At 38.4% G+C, this 18,722-nt stretch overlaps 1 protein-coding gene across 2 annotated transcripts in view; it reads left to right on the forward strand.

The window, feature by feature from the left end:
* cpeb2 (cytoplasmic polyadenylation element binding protein 2) overlaps positions 1-18,722 on the forward strand; it is a 120,123-nt gene that overhangs the window by 43,670 nt on the left and 57,731 nt on the right. For both annotated transcript variants that reach the window (XM_043694490.2, XM_043694496.2), the window contains exon 4: positions 13,805-13,855. In XM_043694490.2, the coding sequence (XP_043550425.2) occupies positions 13,805-13,855 (51 nt within the window). The remainder of the gene's footprint in view (positions 1-13,804; positions 13,856-18,722) is intronic.

Consider the following 18,722-nt stretch of genomic DNA (forward strand, 5'->3'; position numbering starts at 1 on the left):
TATGGGGTTCTGGATTACAGTACTAGTGTAGTATACTGCTACAAGAAATTCTTGCTAATTATCTAATTTGTTGGTGGGTCAAAGCTAAATGGCAGCATATACTGTAGTTATTAGAAATCAACAGGAGTCTGGTTAAACTAAATGGGCTACAGAATTTTCAGTTATGGTTTATTATTACTAAATGTGCATTCGTGCAGGAAACCAGTGCAGAATGAGGATAGATTTGTGTTGGAGCAAAGGGTTATGGATGATTATTGATCATTCATTTAAAAGCATTGAACTAATATAACATAGTGCTGGGTACACCTGGCTTTTGATCAAATAAGCTATTTATAATTTTATATTTCATGATCAGGCTACAGTTGAAGTATTGTGTATAAATTTTGCAAATCAAATGTTTTGAGGCTTTGCAGAAAGAACTTGAGTTCTAAGTTTTGAGAAGCTGATTATTCATTTGCTTATTCATTAGAGGATATTTCCAGTGAATACAATGCAAAACTTAAATATTAAAGCAGTTGCCTAATTACTTTGTGTTATTTGGTTCTGGAAGTCCTGATCCATTATCAGCAGCATGATGAATGTGTGGAATAAACCGTATCAAAGGCAGGTGATTGTGTTGACTAGCTTGTATAAAAATGATTTTGATGGGGTGGCTCCTTGGGGCGCAGTGGCAGGGTCCCTACTCCATGCCCGGGAGGCCTGGGTACAGTTCTGGTGTGTAATAACATCATTGAACAAGTTGCTTAGAAAAAACAGGTTAAATTTTTAAAAATTAGATTTGGGAGGGCTGTTGTGGCATAGGTGTAGTGTTCCTACTCTGAACCAGGAGGTCTGTGTTCAAGTCCTGTCTCCTCCAGAGGTATGTCATAACATCTGTGAACAGGTTAATTACACTTAAAAAAAAGTTGAGAAAGACGCTGACTGGAAGGTTGGAAGATTAAAATTGGCCTAGATGATTGAATATTCCATGAAATCCCAAGCTGGTTCTTTGTCACTATGGAAAATGGGTTTTTTTTTTGGTAAAGCATTGGAAAATATGAAATCTTGTGTTTTTAATTTAACCACTTTTAGTGATCAGGTATCACTTTGTGTGCGCAGCTTTGGACGGTTTTTGTATAGCTTTGTCTTCTAAACTAATTGTGCAGTCTACTAACTACTTGGTCACCTTGTGCTGCTCTTTGTGCTGCTCTTCATTATTATGTTCTAATAATGAAGATCGCCTATGTTCATCGATGATAATGCATAATAATTGACATACACTGCATTCTATAGTAATATTGTATGCAGGTGTTTAGCCGTGACCATGAATTAGTTATTGTAACTTTGTCATTTTAGGAATGCTTGGTTGATAATTAAAGCTAAATATTTCTGACCAGTTGAAATGTTTTCAGTTCAGGGTGTCATTAGTGATGGATTTGATTATTTGTATTTTGTAAGGTCAAATAGAATTAAGTTCCAAAATACCAATAATTATCCTGTGCAATAAAAGCTAAATTGTCTTTAACATTACTTTAAATCTGTAAACTTTTATCCCCTTTGGTGTGCTTGATAAAGGTACGATATGGCTGAGCCAAAAAGAATATCTGTTTTTGTTTGCAACATTGTTAATGGAAAGTCATCTCTGCCCATTTAACCATTGAAAGGGAAAATTGCTAAAGCAGGTACAAATGAAGTAATTGGTTCCACTGGTTTCTTTCGGAGTTTAAGAAAAAAACATTTTTCTGCTAGTTTGGTGTCTGCAAGGCCTTTTTCTCCTTAGCGTGGAACCATTAAAACATCATGAAGACCTGTTTTACTAAAGTAGTTGACCACAAAACTGTATCAACAAGGGCCTTGCTTCGAGTGGTCCCTCTCTAGGTATTTTCTATTCAGCCTGTTTAGAGATGTTATGGTACATCTCTGGAGCAAGTAGGATTTGAACCCAGGCCCCCTGGCTTGAAGGTGGGGCACTATCACTGTGCGACAAGTGCCCTTAAGTAAAATGGAAAGATTCACAAATTGGACGAGGATAGTAAGGGGGCTCACTTGCTTTTATTTTTCCCTCCCCAAGTCCCTCACTATCAGGGCCTATGTTTTGTATTTTTATCTCTGTATAAATTGTTTTCCGGCCTGAGTTTTACCTCGGGCTTGATCATCCTTTGAGGGTGGAAAATGGACCCTGAGTCTGCACTCCAGAAGCAGGACCAGTTTATGATTTTTACTGCAAGCAGTTTCCTAACTGGCCACTTGCAGACCTGGTGTGCAATTAAGGCCAGCTTCTAATGCTACCAACCCATCAGACTGCTTGAATCTCTGAAACATCAGCTAGGTCCCTAGGGTAGAGATGTCTATAAGGCAGGCAAGAAATTTTGAGCCAAAGAAAATTATAAATTCACTGAGCTGGGAATTAGAATGGAAACCCCTCTGGTGATGGGGTAGGGGGGGCCATATTACTGTCATCCTTGTCTGCGCCTATTTCTCTGGACTCGGCTGCTGCTTCTCAAAACTAGCCTTTTGAAGGGAGACCATTAAGCCAGTTGTCTGCTAACGTGGAGTTCAGTGGCTTGAGAAAAATATCAGTAGGTCTCTAAAATAGTATGTAGAGTCTTATGCAGATTGATTGCCTGCCTCCTTGGACCAAGCCAACTGCATTCATTCACAATGTTGGGAAACAAGCCCAGAGGGAATCTATAATGTTCAATATTCATTATGGAAAGAAATGTACTGGTGCCTTCAGCACCCAGCCTGCTTGCAGAGTTCTGGTGAAAGTCTGTCCATAGTGTGCCTGTTTTGTAACTGATTTTCAGTGTATGTTTGAATTGGGGGAAGTGTGAAAGTCCTCAGTTAACTAACAGAATTTAAGGTGGTGACCTAAAGTTTTGCTAATGAAATAGATTTTGAGGATACTTTTTAAGGTGAGGGAGGTGTCGCAAAACCAAGATTTAAGAAAAATCCAGAGTGAAGACTTGTGGATGAGGGGAATCTAGAGGTGCACAGTAATTGGCTTTTTAAAAAAAAAACTTGAAGACATTTGACGAGGTAAGGAAAGCATTGCAGAAGTCAGTGGTTGACTGTTTGAGTGAAGTTAAGTAGATGGGGAGACCAGCGATACCAGAACAGATAGCAACTTTGTACAATTTGATTTTGAGGTACAAAAAGGAGGAAATGTACTTGTACATTTCAGTTAATGTATATTTAACGTGTGGAGATTTTGTCCGGAGCTATTGGATTTGCGGGGATATATTTGCAAGAAAATGGACTTCAAAAAATGCAAGCAATAAAAGATATTGTCTTTTCATTTAAAATGTGATTTTCTTTTAGAAAATAAGGGTTAGTTGCTGATTAGTTCCAGTCAGTGTCTGCCACGGCTTGAAGTGGTAAATAACTTGTGTATCAGTTTCATTCTTCTAAAAACATACCCATTTTGTTTTGATTTTTTATGGTGTTTTTTCTTTTAGTATCTTGGGATCAAGGATGACTTGTTTACACTCATGTCTGATGGTTCTGAGATGGCCAAGACCAATGCATAATCTGCACACAATGCCTCGTGGGGCAGGTGGTGCTTGAAAGATTAACTAGATGGTTGTTTGGAGGTTTATGTGCTCTTTGTAACACCTTGACTACTACTCCACATTATCCTGAGGAAGTCTCTTGGTGGTGGTGCTTCCCAAATGAGCTTCTGTGATTTTTGGTTAGTCAATATAAGGTATTCCACAAGTCAACAGGTTGACCTTTTCAGGGATACTGAGAATATCCATTCTTTAAAACTGGGGTGACAGTGTCACAATAGAGGTTGATTATTTAGGAAAGGAATAAGAAATTTCTTTATTGAAATAATATTGCTTCCATAAGGCATATTAATAGAAATAGGCCAGTTGCTCTATTTGAGTCTGATAATCCTCAACTCCATTTTCATGCCTTATCTCTATTAACATGCATTCTTTTAATGATTACAAACCTGCTTATTTCAGCCTTGCTTGTTTACAATCCAGTCTTGATAGCCCTCTGCCTTTAAAAAAAAAAATTCCACAGTTTCATCAGCCTCAGAAAACATTCTTCATCATTGTCTTAAATGGGTGACTCCTTACTCTGAGACTATTCCCTCTGGTCCTAGACTCTCCCACAAAAGGAAGCAATCTCTCAGCATCTACCGTTGAGGCCACAGAAAGATCTCTAACATGTTTCAGTAAGGTCTCATCTCATTCTTCTAAACTGAAATTCCTCCACACCTGAGATCAACCTAGTGAATCTTTTCTGGTCTGTCTTCATGGCCAGTATCGTTCCTTAGGGCACCAAAACTCTTCAGTTTTTGAGCTGTGATCTGACTAGTGTATAGCTTTAGCAAGACCTGTTCATTTTCAGTCACCTTTTGAAATAAAGGCCAGCATTCAATTTGCTTTCCCTATTTCTATTCGTACATTTGAACTAGGATGCTAGCTTTTTGTGATTCCTTGAAATTCTCTATCCCAGAGGGTTAAAGATTCCCTTGAATGTATTCAAGATTGAGATTCTTTGACTTGAATCAAGAGAGATGAGGGCAGGTAAGTGAAATTGAGATTAAAACCATTGATGTGACACAAAGCAACTGAACAAGCTTGAGGAGCCATATGACCTACATATGTTTTGGTTTCAAATTTGAGGAGTAACCTAGTATTTTCTCTATTAGAGCAAGAGATCTGCTGAGCCTGACCTACATGTAATTTAAGACGTTGACTTTAACAGCCTAGCAAATCATGCAGTTATACCCAATTGCTACAGATATTAAAATGGCACACCCATCCCTGTTGTATTGTCAGTATACCTCACCATGTTCACCATCGGCTTGACAGCAACTAGGAATGGGCAATGAATTCTGGCCTTGCTAGTGACACTAATGAAAGAAAATGAAGTAAGGCCCATTCTTCAGTTTCCTGGTGATAAAGTGGCAGTAAGGTTAGTATTTCAAAGGCTATTTTGCTTTCCTTGGCAGAAGTCACTTACAAAGCATATAAAGCTCGTATTCTTCCCATAAGAATTTGTTTACAAGTTAATCTTCAAGTAGAAAGTTAAAACAAATGGAGACAGAGCATCTTTTATTTTGTGTAACATGTGGTTGAGAGCAAAATCCTTTGGAATGTTGAGTCTGTATCCTTCGTTTGGCCACTTAGTGTTTCATTGTTGAATCCAAACTGGTTCATCTCTCACTCATTTATGCTGTTTATGAGTATCTAAAATATGTAATACACAAAACAATTTATATGAAAGCAGTTGTGGAAATACTTGAGAAAAGGACGGGGTCAAATATCTGGTTAACTGAAACAACTACACGTGTTATTTGTAAATTCTGTGAAAAATCTGTATCCAGCGTTGAGGCTCCTTTGATTTTCTAATGTCAATTGCTCCTTAATATTTTGCATGTCTGGCTTAGCTAATGACAGTAAAGATATTGGGAAGTGCAATTACCAGCAACTCTGTATTGCAACATTTAAACTGTTCAATTAATAATGTATTGTGAAATGTGATCTTCAGTTTGCTGACAACATTTATTATTCACATTCCTATTATTCCTCTATTCAAGAGTTGAGGTGTAGAAAAGGCAGAAAACAGGACACTATAGACCAGTTAACTTGGAACTTTTGTGGAGGAGATATTAGAAACTGTCATTGAAGAGATTTTATCTGGCAACTAGAAAACTTTAAAGTATTGAAGAGAGATAGTATTCTCTTCATAGTTTCATTAAGTGTGCATCAAGTTTAACAAACTTGAGTTCTTTGGAGAAGTAACATGTGCTGGAGATAAAGGTGAGCCTGTCACTGTACTTGGATTCCTGAAGGCATCGATAGAGTGCCATGTCAAACAATGTTGCTGAAAATAAAAGCTCATGGTGTAGGGAATAACATTAACATGGATAGAAGGTTGGCTTGCTGGCAGAAATGAATGGAATGAGCGGGTTAATTTTTGGGGATAGATTGGGCAGGCAGGACTTGCTCCTAATGGGGGTTTAAAAAATGAAGGGTAACTTTAAGTGTGTAAGTGAACATGGAAAGGATTCTTCCTGGAGTGTCCAAGACTAGGGGTATTGTTTTAAAATTGGGAATTGCCCTTTTTAGGACAAGTTTTTTTTTTAAGAAAAGTGTTGTGAAACTTTGAAACTCCACCTTGGAATTTGGTGGAAGTAGGATCATTCAATAGTTTTAAGGCAGTGGTAAATTGATGCTTGTTAGGCCAAGGAATCAAAGGTTCTTGGGGATAAATTGGAATGTGGAAACTGGAAGCACAACAGTTCAGTTATGATCTTTTTGAATGGGTCAAGCAGACCAGAGGGGCTAAACGGTCAACTTCTGTTCCAATTTTGTATGTAATATACATTTTCATAGGGATATGTGCATGCTGTGGAAGCTGCATTAAACTTGATAATGGAAATTTTCTTCCCAAATATCATCTTGATGTTTCTCTACTAAAGGGAATGATGACTAACACATTTTGAAATATGGAATAACTATCAATGCTAAATATGCTCTTTGTTTAGCTGAGGTTAAGTTGAGATTGGTACTGAGACTGTACTCAATGAGACAACATCTTAAGCAAGGCTTTGTCCTATTAAAATTCAATTGTGTAAGATGGAAGGTGGATAAATTAAATTGAAATAAATGAAGGTTCGTGTATTTTGCAAAACTTGTCGCAATCATCAAATTTTACATTAAGCAGTGCTAGGCATTTTGTTTAACTATTTTATCGCATTGGGAAACCTTGTTTTGATCTTCAACAATCTGAAGATTTGGCAGGAATTTTAAAAACTGATTCAGTAAATGTTACTTTTAATTTGCTGCTTCCAAACAAAGATCGAGTTATTTTCAGTAACGAAGTGGGTACTTTGGAATTTTATTAACTGTAAAATGTGATAGAAGCTGGAAACCAAATCCATGAGCCATAATCCCATTTGCTTTAATTCATTGTATTGTTTTTGACCTTAGTGTTTTTAACGAGGTCAACTAGGTGGACCTCATTGAATGAGTTCCCTGATTGATGCTGTTAATCAGATCTGATCAAGGAGCCCTGGATGACTGATAAGAACAGGAGTGTCACCCATCCTCTTGGTTTGAGGGAGCTGGATAAGTGTGAAGGACTCTCAACATGTAAAAGGGCGACTTGCTGATGGGATACTAGCCTCTGGAGTTATTTCAGTGGCATTAAAAGAAAAGCACACTCCTGAAGAAATTTGCTCACAACAGTTGTCTTTGAATTGGGGTAAGCATTTCTGGCATTCTGTGTGACTTGGGAAGCTTGGCTTGTTCAATCCTGCTGTTGAAAATTGGGCCAAGTATGTGGGAAGACTGCATTACTTTTTTCTGGGTCAATGACATTTTGGCAGATGAAAAGTAAGGAGTAATTCTCATAGCTTGTGAACCCGCAGGTTTTTTGGTTATTGGGAGTCTGACTTTGCCTGAGGCACCAGATAATAAAGCCTTTCAAGAACTGAGATTTAGTTAAAGGATATTGCAGTTTGAAGTTGCCTCTAATTCTGAGATGCTATTGGTTTTACTTGGCAATTGGAGAACCAGGGGAATCTGTGTTGGTATTTTGGACTAGGAGAGGCATGTGACTTTGATTTATCCTTTCATGAGATGCTGAGACACCAGTTGGTATATGGAATTAATGATGTAACCATGCAAAAGTGCCAATTAACGGAAGTCTAGCTGGACTTTAAACAGGCACTACAATTGTCTTTATCATTGGAAAATGTGGCAAGTGGAGCATGAGTTGTAGGGTATTCGAAAGGAAGTGGACACCCTCACCAGTCCAACTGAGCTTGTGGAACAACCACCTGAGTGAAGGCAACTGCATAGCCTCACTCAGGACACAGCCTGAACAGAGGGACTCTAGGTCGGCCCATAGCAAAACCACTAGAACAAAGCCAAGCCTCAGCTGAAGAGTTAACATTTTCTTTAGGATCCAAGCCATTGTAGTTGCTGCTAGTATGCAGACTAAAGACAGCAAAAGACTCCCACTAGACTTAAATTGAGTAAGAACTCAGGCTGGTATCCAGGAGAGTGCACACCCTGGAAAATCCACCTACATCTAGTTTGCAACAATTAAATTGCTTAGCAACCTCCACATTAGAACCAATCAAAACAAATGTCTAGTTAAATGGTCACCCTCCTTCTAATGGAGGTCGATACCAGGGTGACCATTTGAGCAATAGTAGAACTAGTCTTTCACAAAATTTACCCTGGGCTCCAATCCCTAAGTTTGTGCAAGACCTTGGCTAAACTGAGAATCTTTAATCTGTAAAGGTTTCCGGTTAAGGGTGTAACTTTGGTTCCAGTCTCTTATGAGAAGTGGCTGGTTCAGTTACCATTGATTTGCAGTAAAAAGTTCATGCTCAAACTTGATGGAGCAAAATTGGTTGAGAAAGATTCAACTAGATTGGCTCAACATTTTTTGATTAGAAAATGGCTGCCTGATTGAAGTCTTAATTAATACGGAGGTGGTTTTCAGGAAGGTCTAGGGACTATCATAGGAGATAAGACTACCTTGCATGTTGAGCAGGAAGCAATTCTGCAAATCTGCAAGGCCTGCCCTGTGCCATTTGGCTTGTATGCAAAAGTAGTGGCGGGAGTCAGATGTCTGAACAGCAAAGGAATCATCAAATCAAACCAATCCAGTTTGTGAAATGGGCAGCATTTGTGCCAATTTATGAAGCCCAATGGGTCACTTAACGTTTTGTGGGGGCTTTAAACAATGGGTAAACCATATTTCACAGCTGGATAAATACCCAATCCCTCAGAGAATTTATGTGCAAAGTAGGCAAGGAGGGCTGTCCTTCACAAAGCTGGGCATGACCACGCGTACTTGGAATTGTGGTTAGATGACGATTCCCAGAAGTATGCTACAATTAATACCCAGAAGGGTTTGCACCAATATGAAACTGCCATTTGGGTTATTGTCAGCCTGTGCAATTTTTCAATGGAGAACATTTTACAAAGTCTACCTCAGGTTGCCACTTATTTAGATGGCATGCTAATAACAGGGAAGACAAATAAAGAACACTTGGAGAACTTGGATATAGTCCTTAAACTTTTCTCCCAGGTGGGTGTACCGCTTGGGGAAATATGTGCTCTAGGTGACCTATTTGGTCTACAGAATCGACAAGACCAGGTTACATATTAGAAGATAAATTGAGGGCAATCAAAGGTGCCTGTACTCCCGCATCTGTGCTGGAGTTTAGGTCTTTCTTTGGGCTGATGAATTATTAGACAAGTTCACACACAATCTGGCGTCCATCCTGGCACCTTTGCATCAACCCTTAAGCCTTTGCAATGGTCACATAGCCAAGCCATAGCCTTGAGGGAAGTGAAGAAATGGCTGTCATTCTTTAAGTAGTTGACACAATCTTCCCAAGGAAGATCAGGTATTGATGTGCAATGTATTCTCTTGGTATTCAGGGTAGTATTAAATCATGGGCAGCTCAATGGAGAGAAATGCCCAACAGCGTAGGCTATTGCAGGGCATAAATGTCCAGGAAGAGAAGGAAGGTTTTGCGTTCACATTTGCAGTCAAGAAGTTCCACCAGTACCTTTTACGGGTATACATTTGTAATAACAGACCATAAACCCCAGCTAGGTCTACTTAAAGAGGACATGGCACTGCTGCCCAGAGCTTAAGGCAGAATTCAGCGGTGTGCTCTAATACTAAGTGCGTATAATTATAAGTTGGAACACCATCTGAGATGCCAAGTAGCAAATGCAAATGCATCAAGCCACCTCTCACTGGCAGATACACCCCTCTGGTGTTCTGCCACTGGAAGAATGGTAATGGTTTTAAGTTTTCTGGACACTTCCAGTCGCAACTGACAATATAAGGTTTTGGATGCAGAAAATTCCAGCTCTGGTGAGACTGAAACAGTTGGCGTTGATGGGGGAAACCAAAGGGCTGTCTTAACCAGAATCAAAGGTTTTTGGACCCAGAGAGACTAGATCACAGTGGAAGATGTCATACTATTTTTGGGAGCAAGAGTGATTGTATCAAGCAAAGGTTGTTGTCAGGTGCTGGCTCAATTCCACCAGTGTCATCCAGGAGTTTCCAAAGTGAAGACATTGGTGAGAAGTTATCTTGTGCCAGGATTGGATGCTGACATAGCCATGTTGTGCTGGGACAGTTTCCATTTTGCCAACAAGGACAAAGATTATTATTGGCAGCAGCTCCACATTCATAGGAGTGACTGTGTAAACCTTGGGCTCAGTTACATGACAACTGTACAGGTCTTTTCACGGGCTGAATGCTCTTGGTTATTATATTGCCCATTCAAAGCAGCTGGACATGTATAGAGTTCATTTGTCATAGAGTGGGATGACGATAGAAAAACTGTACGCATCTTTTGGAATACGTGAATTTCTGGAAACGGAAGTCACTGATAACAGGCAATGGTTTGCCAAAAGGAAGTTCGAGTATTTCCTAAAGTCAAGTGGTATTTGTCAAATAAGGACAGCTCCATACTGTCCATCACCCAATGGTCTGGCAGAAAAAGCAGTCCAAACTTGTTACTGGTTGCCTGACCACATAGGTGTTTTTCCTGGGGGTTTAAGTATTAAATAAAATTGTTTTCATGAATGGTGTAGGGACCATGGGGGTGGCCCAGCTTCTGGAAGAGGCATGGTCAATGTGAGGTCAAGTCCAGTGACTTATGAAGTTCAGGTAGGTGAAACCGTCCTGAACGAGCATGTGGACCATATGAAAGCCGCAAACACTCAAACTGTGGAAGCAAAATGTGCCCGGCTCCTCAACAGCCTTTCTGACTGTTCCAGAACCAATGGGTCTTTCCTCTCCAAGCGAGTCCTGCAAGAAAAAAAGGAATGTCACGCATCCTCTTGGCTCTGAGGGAGCCGGATCAGTGTCAAGGGCTCTTTCCATGTAAGTAAAGGGTGACTTGGTGACTGGATACTGGCTATTTTCTGGCCTTATGTAACTTATCATTTGGCCATCCCTAGTTGATCTGGCTTCAATGAAGCAGGTCACAATTAGTTGGAAGATGTTTTAGTTCTTTAAAATAAATTGTTAGTTTAAAAAATACATTAGTTTGAAATAGTTGTAAATGAGGTCAAAATTGTTATTTAGTTAATATTAAAAAAGCAAGTGAGAGTATTTTGTGCTTAATGTTCTGAAATGTATTAAGTCAAAATTATTATCACTGTGGAATTGTGGGTAAATAGAACAAAAAAAGTTTTATTCTATTGTAACAGCTTTCAAGAACTTAATTCCTTGGTCACAAGTTCAGTTGAATAAAGATTAAAAAGCTGATCTGTGGGTTTTTTTTAATTGCGTAGGTCAAGGGCATAGCATTCATGATTGTTCCTTATTAATACATTCTCAACTTCACTTTAACACTCCATTTACCAAATGTTCTCACCATGTTCTGAGACATGCTAATTTATTTCCAAATGAAGTTTATGCTCTATTTTTCCAATAGAAATGCATGGGTTTTTTTTTTGGAAACTGCATTTCCTTTTTCAGTCATTTAGCTGGTAAATATTTTAACCTTTTTTTTTTAAATATATCTTGTGCAAAAGTTCAGTTGCACAGATTAATTGTTTGAATACCTGAATAGAAATATCTTTATTGCTGTAGTAAAAATGCCCTTCAGATAATGTTACTTTCAAATATTGAGTAATCCTAAATGAATAATTAATTTGATCATAGTCATCATCAGTGTTCTATAACTACAAGTTTGAAGTGAATGAGATTGAAGTAAAAGATGACATTCCAGAAAGGAGGAGTCTGTATCCCTGCAACTGTCCTGAATCCTCACCATAATGAAGACTGCTTACTACAACCACCTGTGATATTACCAATGCTGACAAATCATCATCTTTGGTGCTTTTTGTCCAAAATAGATTTGACTGTTCTGATCGGACATTCCAACTGTAAATGTTAGTCCAAAGCCATGCTGCTGCCATCCAATTAGCATTGGTGTGTCTCCGTCATTACCATTACTTTGCTCAGCAGTGGTGGTAGAATCTATTGTTTTGAGGCTACTTTTTTGATAGCCCCTACCTGGAAAAATGAGACTTCGGGGGAAAAAAAAAACCTCACCATCCCAATTTCAAAGAAAATGAAAAATGATAGAGATTGGAATTCCAAACCTTCGGGAGGACAGAAACTGTGTTTACATTAAACTTGTAAAATTCCACTGATCAATCCGAGCTCCACAGAAATCAATAAGTCTAGCGGGACAAAACAAGCAGACTGAAGACCAGACCTAGATCCAGAAGTTGAGACTAAGCAATTATATAGTGGCTGCAGCTACTTTGTCAACTTGAAAGCATCATCAGTGGATTTATGTCATCTAGATCAAGATGAGATTCTGTAGAAATGCACCATTCTTAATAAAACTGTGCCTGTGTCACTCAGTTTGGCTCTGCGCTGTCGTTGGATAACTGCTAGGATAGGAGTTTAAATTCTCCAGAGAGGCAATGTTTTGAAAGACTTTGCTGACTGGACTTGGAGCAATTGTTTTGCTTTAAACCAAGGAATCTTGTGGCTTCAATCTTTTAGTAAATATCTGGGGTTTTGGTTTTCAGCTTTTTCTGAAAATGGAAGTTACTGGTCTCATCCAAAGTTGCAACAATTTGAATTGCCTCCAGGCTACCCAGTAGCGCAAAATAAAATGGCCATCCTCTTCCTTATTAAGCTTTTGGCTACTCAATCTGGTATCTCCTTTACCTTGGTATCCTTTTTTAAAGAAAATATTACATCTTTGTTAAAGTGTTTTGAAACATGTTTTCTATTAAAAACTTTAGTTTGACAAGCTACTGGTGGCAGTGACAGGGGCCCTTAGAGCAGATCTCTACTCCATCCAGTCATACAAAGTTGAATATAGTTGGAATACAATGGGAAGGAAAGTGACAAATTACTGGCTGCAATACTGTAGAATGTTGCCGCATGTCCTCAAGGACTCTGGCATTGTGTTGGATATCCAGTGCTGAATTATCAAGTACTGGCTCAAAGTATAAATGAAACTGACAGGCATTTTACAATGTATTGGGCAAAGTTTGACTTTCTCCTTGAACAACTTGTCCACCCCATTCCACCAAGATTAATTTGCCATTCCTCATTAGATTTATAAGCTGAAACTGGGAATCTTGTTTGAAATAAATGTTGCACTTTCATACTACAACATTTTTTGGTTTTTAATTTGTTCATGGAATGTGGAATGGCTAGCCAGCATTTATTGCCTCACTATTGCCCTTGCACAACTGGCAATCATTTCAGAAGTAGGTAAGAATTAGCTACTTTACTGTGGGTTTAAAGACATATATGTAGGCCACATCAGGTAAGGTCAACAGACTTCCTTCCCTCAAGGGCACGAGTGAACTACTGTCTTGGCTAAAATCCTGGAATCCCTCCCTAATGATTCTGTGGGGTCTACCTGTAGAATATGGACATTAGTGGTTCAAGAACACAGTTCACCAGCAATAAGTTAGGGATGAGCCTGCATTTACTCTTCAATCAGCAGCGCCTATATCCCATGAATGAATGAAAAGAACAGAAGCCATTGAATGAGATTTTGTTGCTAATATTTGAAAAACAGTGATTAAACAGTCAAGTTCAGAGCCACTCAGCTGGATGACAACAGTGTGTGTGATAGCTTAGTTTTATTAGAATTCTGAAGGCATAATGTACTGGGAATCACTTTGGGTGACTGAGGTTATGAAGGGCTTCATAAAAGCAAGAATTTTTCTTGGCTTTCTTTAAAAGTTAATGTTTCAATGCTGGCATTCGTTTACAATTTTAGCAATGGTCTTTCGTTCTGAAATCTAAATCTTTTTTTTTCATCCTATCATTTCAGGTCGTCTAGGATATCCACATCCAGGAACTGACAATTTTCTAATGATTAATGGTAAGTTTTTAAATGAGTAATACTACTTCCACTACTATTATCAAAATACTTCAGTTGAGTTGCATCAATGGGTAGAATGTCAGACTTGAGATGGAATTTACAATTAGTAAATATTGTATAAAACAATGGCCTAATTTTAATATCAAACTGACAACTAGTTGAATTTTGTTATTCATTATCATATATCCCTCTTACATCTGATTTCATCTTCATTTAGTAGCATGTGCGGTAATAATAATACCAAGTAGTGTGAGAAGTATTGAATACAGTAAGCTGTCTTTGATATTGCATCACTGACCAGCTTAGCCATTGTTGAGATTTTGAGGTCAGATTATGATTTGCAATCGTCTTATGTGGATACAATTGCATTCTTTCATTTCATGTAATCCTAGAAGTAATTTTAATCCTGCTTACATTTTAGTTGGGTTTGTGCACAAACCCAATCAGTACAGCAATTTATGACTTTGCCTATTGTAGCCATGTTATACTCTGATGCATTTTGGAACATGCCTTCCATTGTTTGTTTTTACCAGTGGTCTAAGGATAAATTAAAATGTGATCTTGTCTAGGTGCAATTTTAAGCTTATTTGTTAAATTTGGTCTTGCTCATTTTGCAAGTTAGTGCACAAAATATGGTTTATTTTAATATATTTTGTGCAAATAGAAATAAATCATGTTGTCCATTTTGTAAATCAGCAACAAACTCAAGTTGGGAAGTATATCCCCTTAACATTGCAGTACACGTCGACACATATTTATTTTTTGCTTTATGTAGCTACGTCAGAACAAAATCCTTTACTGTGGAATAATTTTTTTCAAATCTTTGAAATTCTTTAATGTCTTTGATCTAAAAACCTTGAAATCTGTATTATGCTTCAAAAAGTAATGACTGACATATTATCAGATGAGCCCGTGCCATTAATGCTTAATATAAAAGGTATTTGGCATTGTTGTTACAGTTGTTCAATATGAAAACCCAGCCTAAAGTGTTAGGTTGTATCTGAAAATTTTTAATAGTTTGATTATCCATGTTCAAATGTTTTTGCATTTGTAGTTTTGAAATTCCAAAATGTTTGCTGTCTGGGTAATATCTACTTCCCCTGCCCCTGAACATGTATCTCCATTCCTGAGCAGGATTAGGCCATTCAGCCTGTCAAGCCTGGTCCATTATGCAAAAAACAATATTGCAGATCGTCGATCGTCAATCTCTATACCATTATTCATCACTATCCTTAGATGTTTAGTAATGGTATCCAGCAATGTTTTTTTTTGTCTTGAGTATGTTCAGCGATTGAACTTCTGCAGGCCACTGAGGTTAAATTCCAAAGATTCAAATCAAGAAATTCCTGCTTGTTTCGGTTTTAAATGGCCTACAGTCAGTTCTGGTATAACAAGATAGTCCTGTTCTCGTAAGGTCTCATTATAAGAAAATTGCACAATAACTGCACCATTTAAACTAATGAGGGCAGCATCACGTTTAGCCAAGGAAAGCTTGCGTTCTACAAATACTAATGTTTTAAATTCTTGAATCGTGTTAAAGCCAATTCAAATACAAGAAACACACCAGTGTTATAGCAGAACCAGCTACTCTTATTCGGGTACTGTATCACCTGGTTCAATCTCCTTAACCAGGGGAAGCATCTTATCCACATCTGCATGGCCACGTGCTGTAAGAATTTTAAGTTTTATAAATGATATGACTGTTAACCTAAAGCGTCAAAGCAAGGACCACTCTGCCCTTCAAGCCTCCTCTGCCATTTGATAAGATGGCTGATCATGGCTCATTTGACATCTCTGACTATCACCAATCTTCTTTCACCCCCTGGTAATCAAAAATCTGCATTAAAAATATTTTAAAATTCTGCATCTTCTGCCTTTTGAAGAAGGGACTTCCAAAGACACTCAGCTCTTTGAGAGAAAATGCTTCCTCATTTCCTTATTTTTCAACTCTGACCCCTGGTTCTAGATTTCTCTCGAGGAATCATCTTTCAACACCTACCTCAAGTCTCCTCAGGATCTTGTATGTTTCAAATAAATCACCTCTGACTCTCCTAAACTCCACAGGAGGCAGCCTTAGCCTGTCTAGTCTTTCCTCATAAGCAGCCGGCCCATTCCAGGTATTAGTCGAGTAAACCTCTGAAGTGCTTTTAATAAATTAACATCCTTTCATGAGCACAGTAATCAATACTGTACACAGTACTAAAGATGTGATCTCACTGACTTATATAATTGATGCATAACCTCCCTACTTATGCATTCAATTTCACTTGCAATAAAACAGAACATTCTGTTAGGCTTTACTCGTTTGCTGTACCTGCACACACACCACCTACAATTAATGTAATAGGACTGCCAAATTTCTCTGCATCTCCAACCTTTGCAATCTAAATGGTGAGCCATTTAAATAACATGCCTCTTAAATTTTTTGTCAGAGTAGGCAATTGCACATTTTCAACGCTGTACTCCATTTGCCAAATTGTTCCCCCCAAAGTTTACCTATATCCCTTTGTAGACTCCTTATGTGCTCTTCATACACTTTTTCCTACCTGCCTTGTGTCATGTGCAAATTTAACTACTGTACCTTCGGGGTCTCCAGCCAAATCACTTATTATAAATTGTTGGAAGTTGAGGCCCCAGCACTGACCTGTATGCCACACTATTTTGACATCCTGCCAGTTTGAAAAAGATCCATTTATTCCTTTGCTGCTTGTTACCCTCAATGCCATGAACTGTTTATTTTTTTTTTGTAATAATCTTTGGTGTTGCACCTTATCAAATGCCTCCTGGAAATCTAAGTACAATACATCCATTTGTTCCCTCTATCTGTAGCACAAGTTACTATTCCAATAAATTTTGAAACATGATTTCCCTTTTGACAAAACAAAGTTGACTCTGCCTGATTATCTTGAACTTATCCAAGTAACCTGTTAAAATATCTTTAACAATAGCATCTACCATTTTCCCTAATATTTGTATTTTAGTTCAGTGAAATCACTGACTAGTCACAGACATGGCTACAATGTTATCATTTTAGGCACATGCACTGATTTAGGCTGAAAATACTTTCCACAAATACAGATATTTGTGTATGTTTAATTAACTAGCATTTACTGCCATTCACTGACAGTTTATTGCCTTTGTCTTCCATAAACATTTGAAATTGCACTTGTACATTTTTGACCAGTTATGACTGGTACTTTAAAATTCCCTAGTGAAGTTAAAGATACTGATTCGGACTGAGCAACACTAGATCTCTTCCCGCTGTCCATTCAGAAAATGGTTCTTTGCAATGTCGGTTGGTCATGCTTATTAGTTGTTAGCTTGCTCTCTGCCAGCTGAAAATGGTTATGGTTTGTTGAGCTAAACATTGTGACACACCTCTTTCTGGCCAAAGTTGCTACTAGTTTAATGTTCTTGAAGTCGGGTGGTATTCCACACTTTTGATGGACTTCCATTAAGTGAATACAATGATCAAAAACATTTACTTGCTCTGTTTGCCATATTGCTATTTTAAAAACAGGCGTGCAAAAATATTAGTGAGATGGAAGGTATGTGATTGTTAATTTAAAGTTTGTGTTTTGAACTCCTGGCATGTGGGTTTGGTCTGTGTATGAGGATGTTTAATGATTAACTTGTCAGTATTTCCAGAGACACCATTTCCTTTTAAACCAATGTGTGTGAGGTCCTGAGGTGATGGAAATTTACTTGCATTAGGAGGGCTTTACAAGCAGACAGAATCAATGTTGCTTTTGGGTGAAATAGGTGAAATCAGGAATTTCTTTTAGGCGAAAGTGAGGACTGCAGATGCTGGGTGTGTGGTGCTGGAAAAGCACAGCAGGTCAGACTGCATCCAAGGAGCAGGAGATTCGACATTTCAGGCAAAAGCCCTTCGTTCCTGATGAAGTTAGATGGAACATACAGTTCTCTTGGGTGTGGGGGGGTGGAAGGGTGAAGGAAATAACTCAAAGTTAGGGAATAGGTTACCTCACAATAAGATTTTACTTAGAAATTTCAAGCCCATAAACTTTTGGTTAGAACATTGAAGAAGTTATTGGAAAGTGTGAGAGTCTAGGCTCAGATGTGTGATTACCGAAGAAAGAAGCAATCGAACGCTGAAGATCGGCAATTGAAAAACTGGCAAGTCATACCAATGGAAGTGGTGATGGGAATTCACTCTGATGTTTGAGTAGTGTTAAGAAAGTGGGGTTGTTTTGAAATCTTTCAAATTGCGTTATATGCAAGTAGTTTTTTCTTTCATTTTATTATCCGAGATATGAAAATTAACTTCTGTTTTATTGTTAAAGTCAAAATGGCAGCACTGTGCGCTTGTATTTCAGTGAAAAATCAATTTATTAAATTATCCAAAACACATTCAAACCAGATTTCTAACTGGGATATGACTTGACCAATGGTAACATCAGATGGGAACTTGCAAGAATTTGTGGTGTGAAAAGTATTGAGATCAGATGTCAAATAACTATGTATTATAAATAAAACTAAATGCTGAGGAGCTGAGTTAACAGTTCTGTGATCTGCCATCAGAACATTAGCTCTGGTCCTATCTCTGCATGTATTGTTTAGCCTCCGATCTGTCAGCTCTTTGTAGCACTATAGCAAGCATTGAAGTATTTTTGAAATGCAGTGAGGCTATCTTGCTCCAACATCTTCCTTGTGCAGTGAGTTCCAGACCTATGCCCTCAATGTTGGGGGGGAGACGATATCAAGCTCACACTGGTACAGATAGGAAGCATGGGCTAACATTTTACTTTAAAGTGGTTGTGGGCGGCACAGTGGCTCAGCGGTTAGCACTGTTGCCTCACAATGCCAGGGACCCAGGTTCGATTCCAGCCTTGGGTGACTGTGCAAA

The sequence above is a fragment of the Chiloscyllium plagiosum genome, unplaced genomic scaffold, assembly GCF_037043375.1.
Source record: "Chiloscyllium plagiosum isolate Xiang-an unplaced genomic scaffold, Cpla_swu_hap1 HiC_scaffold_1, whole genome shotgun sequence".
Lineage (NCBI taxonomy): Eukaryota > Metazoa > Chordata > Chondrichthyes > Orectolobiformes > Hemiscylliidae > Chiloscyllium > Chiloscyllium plagiosum.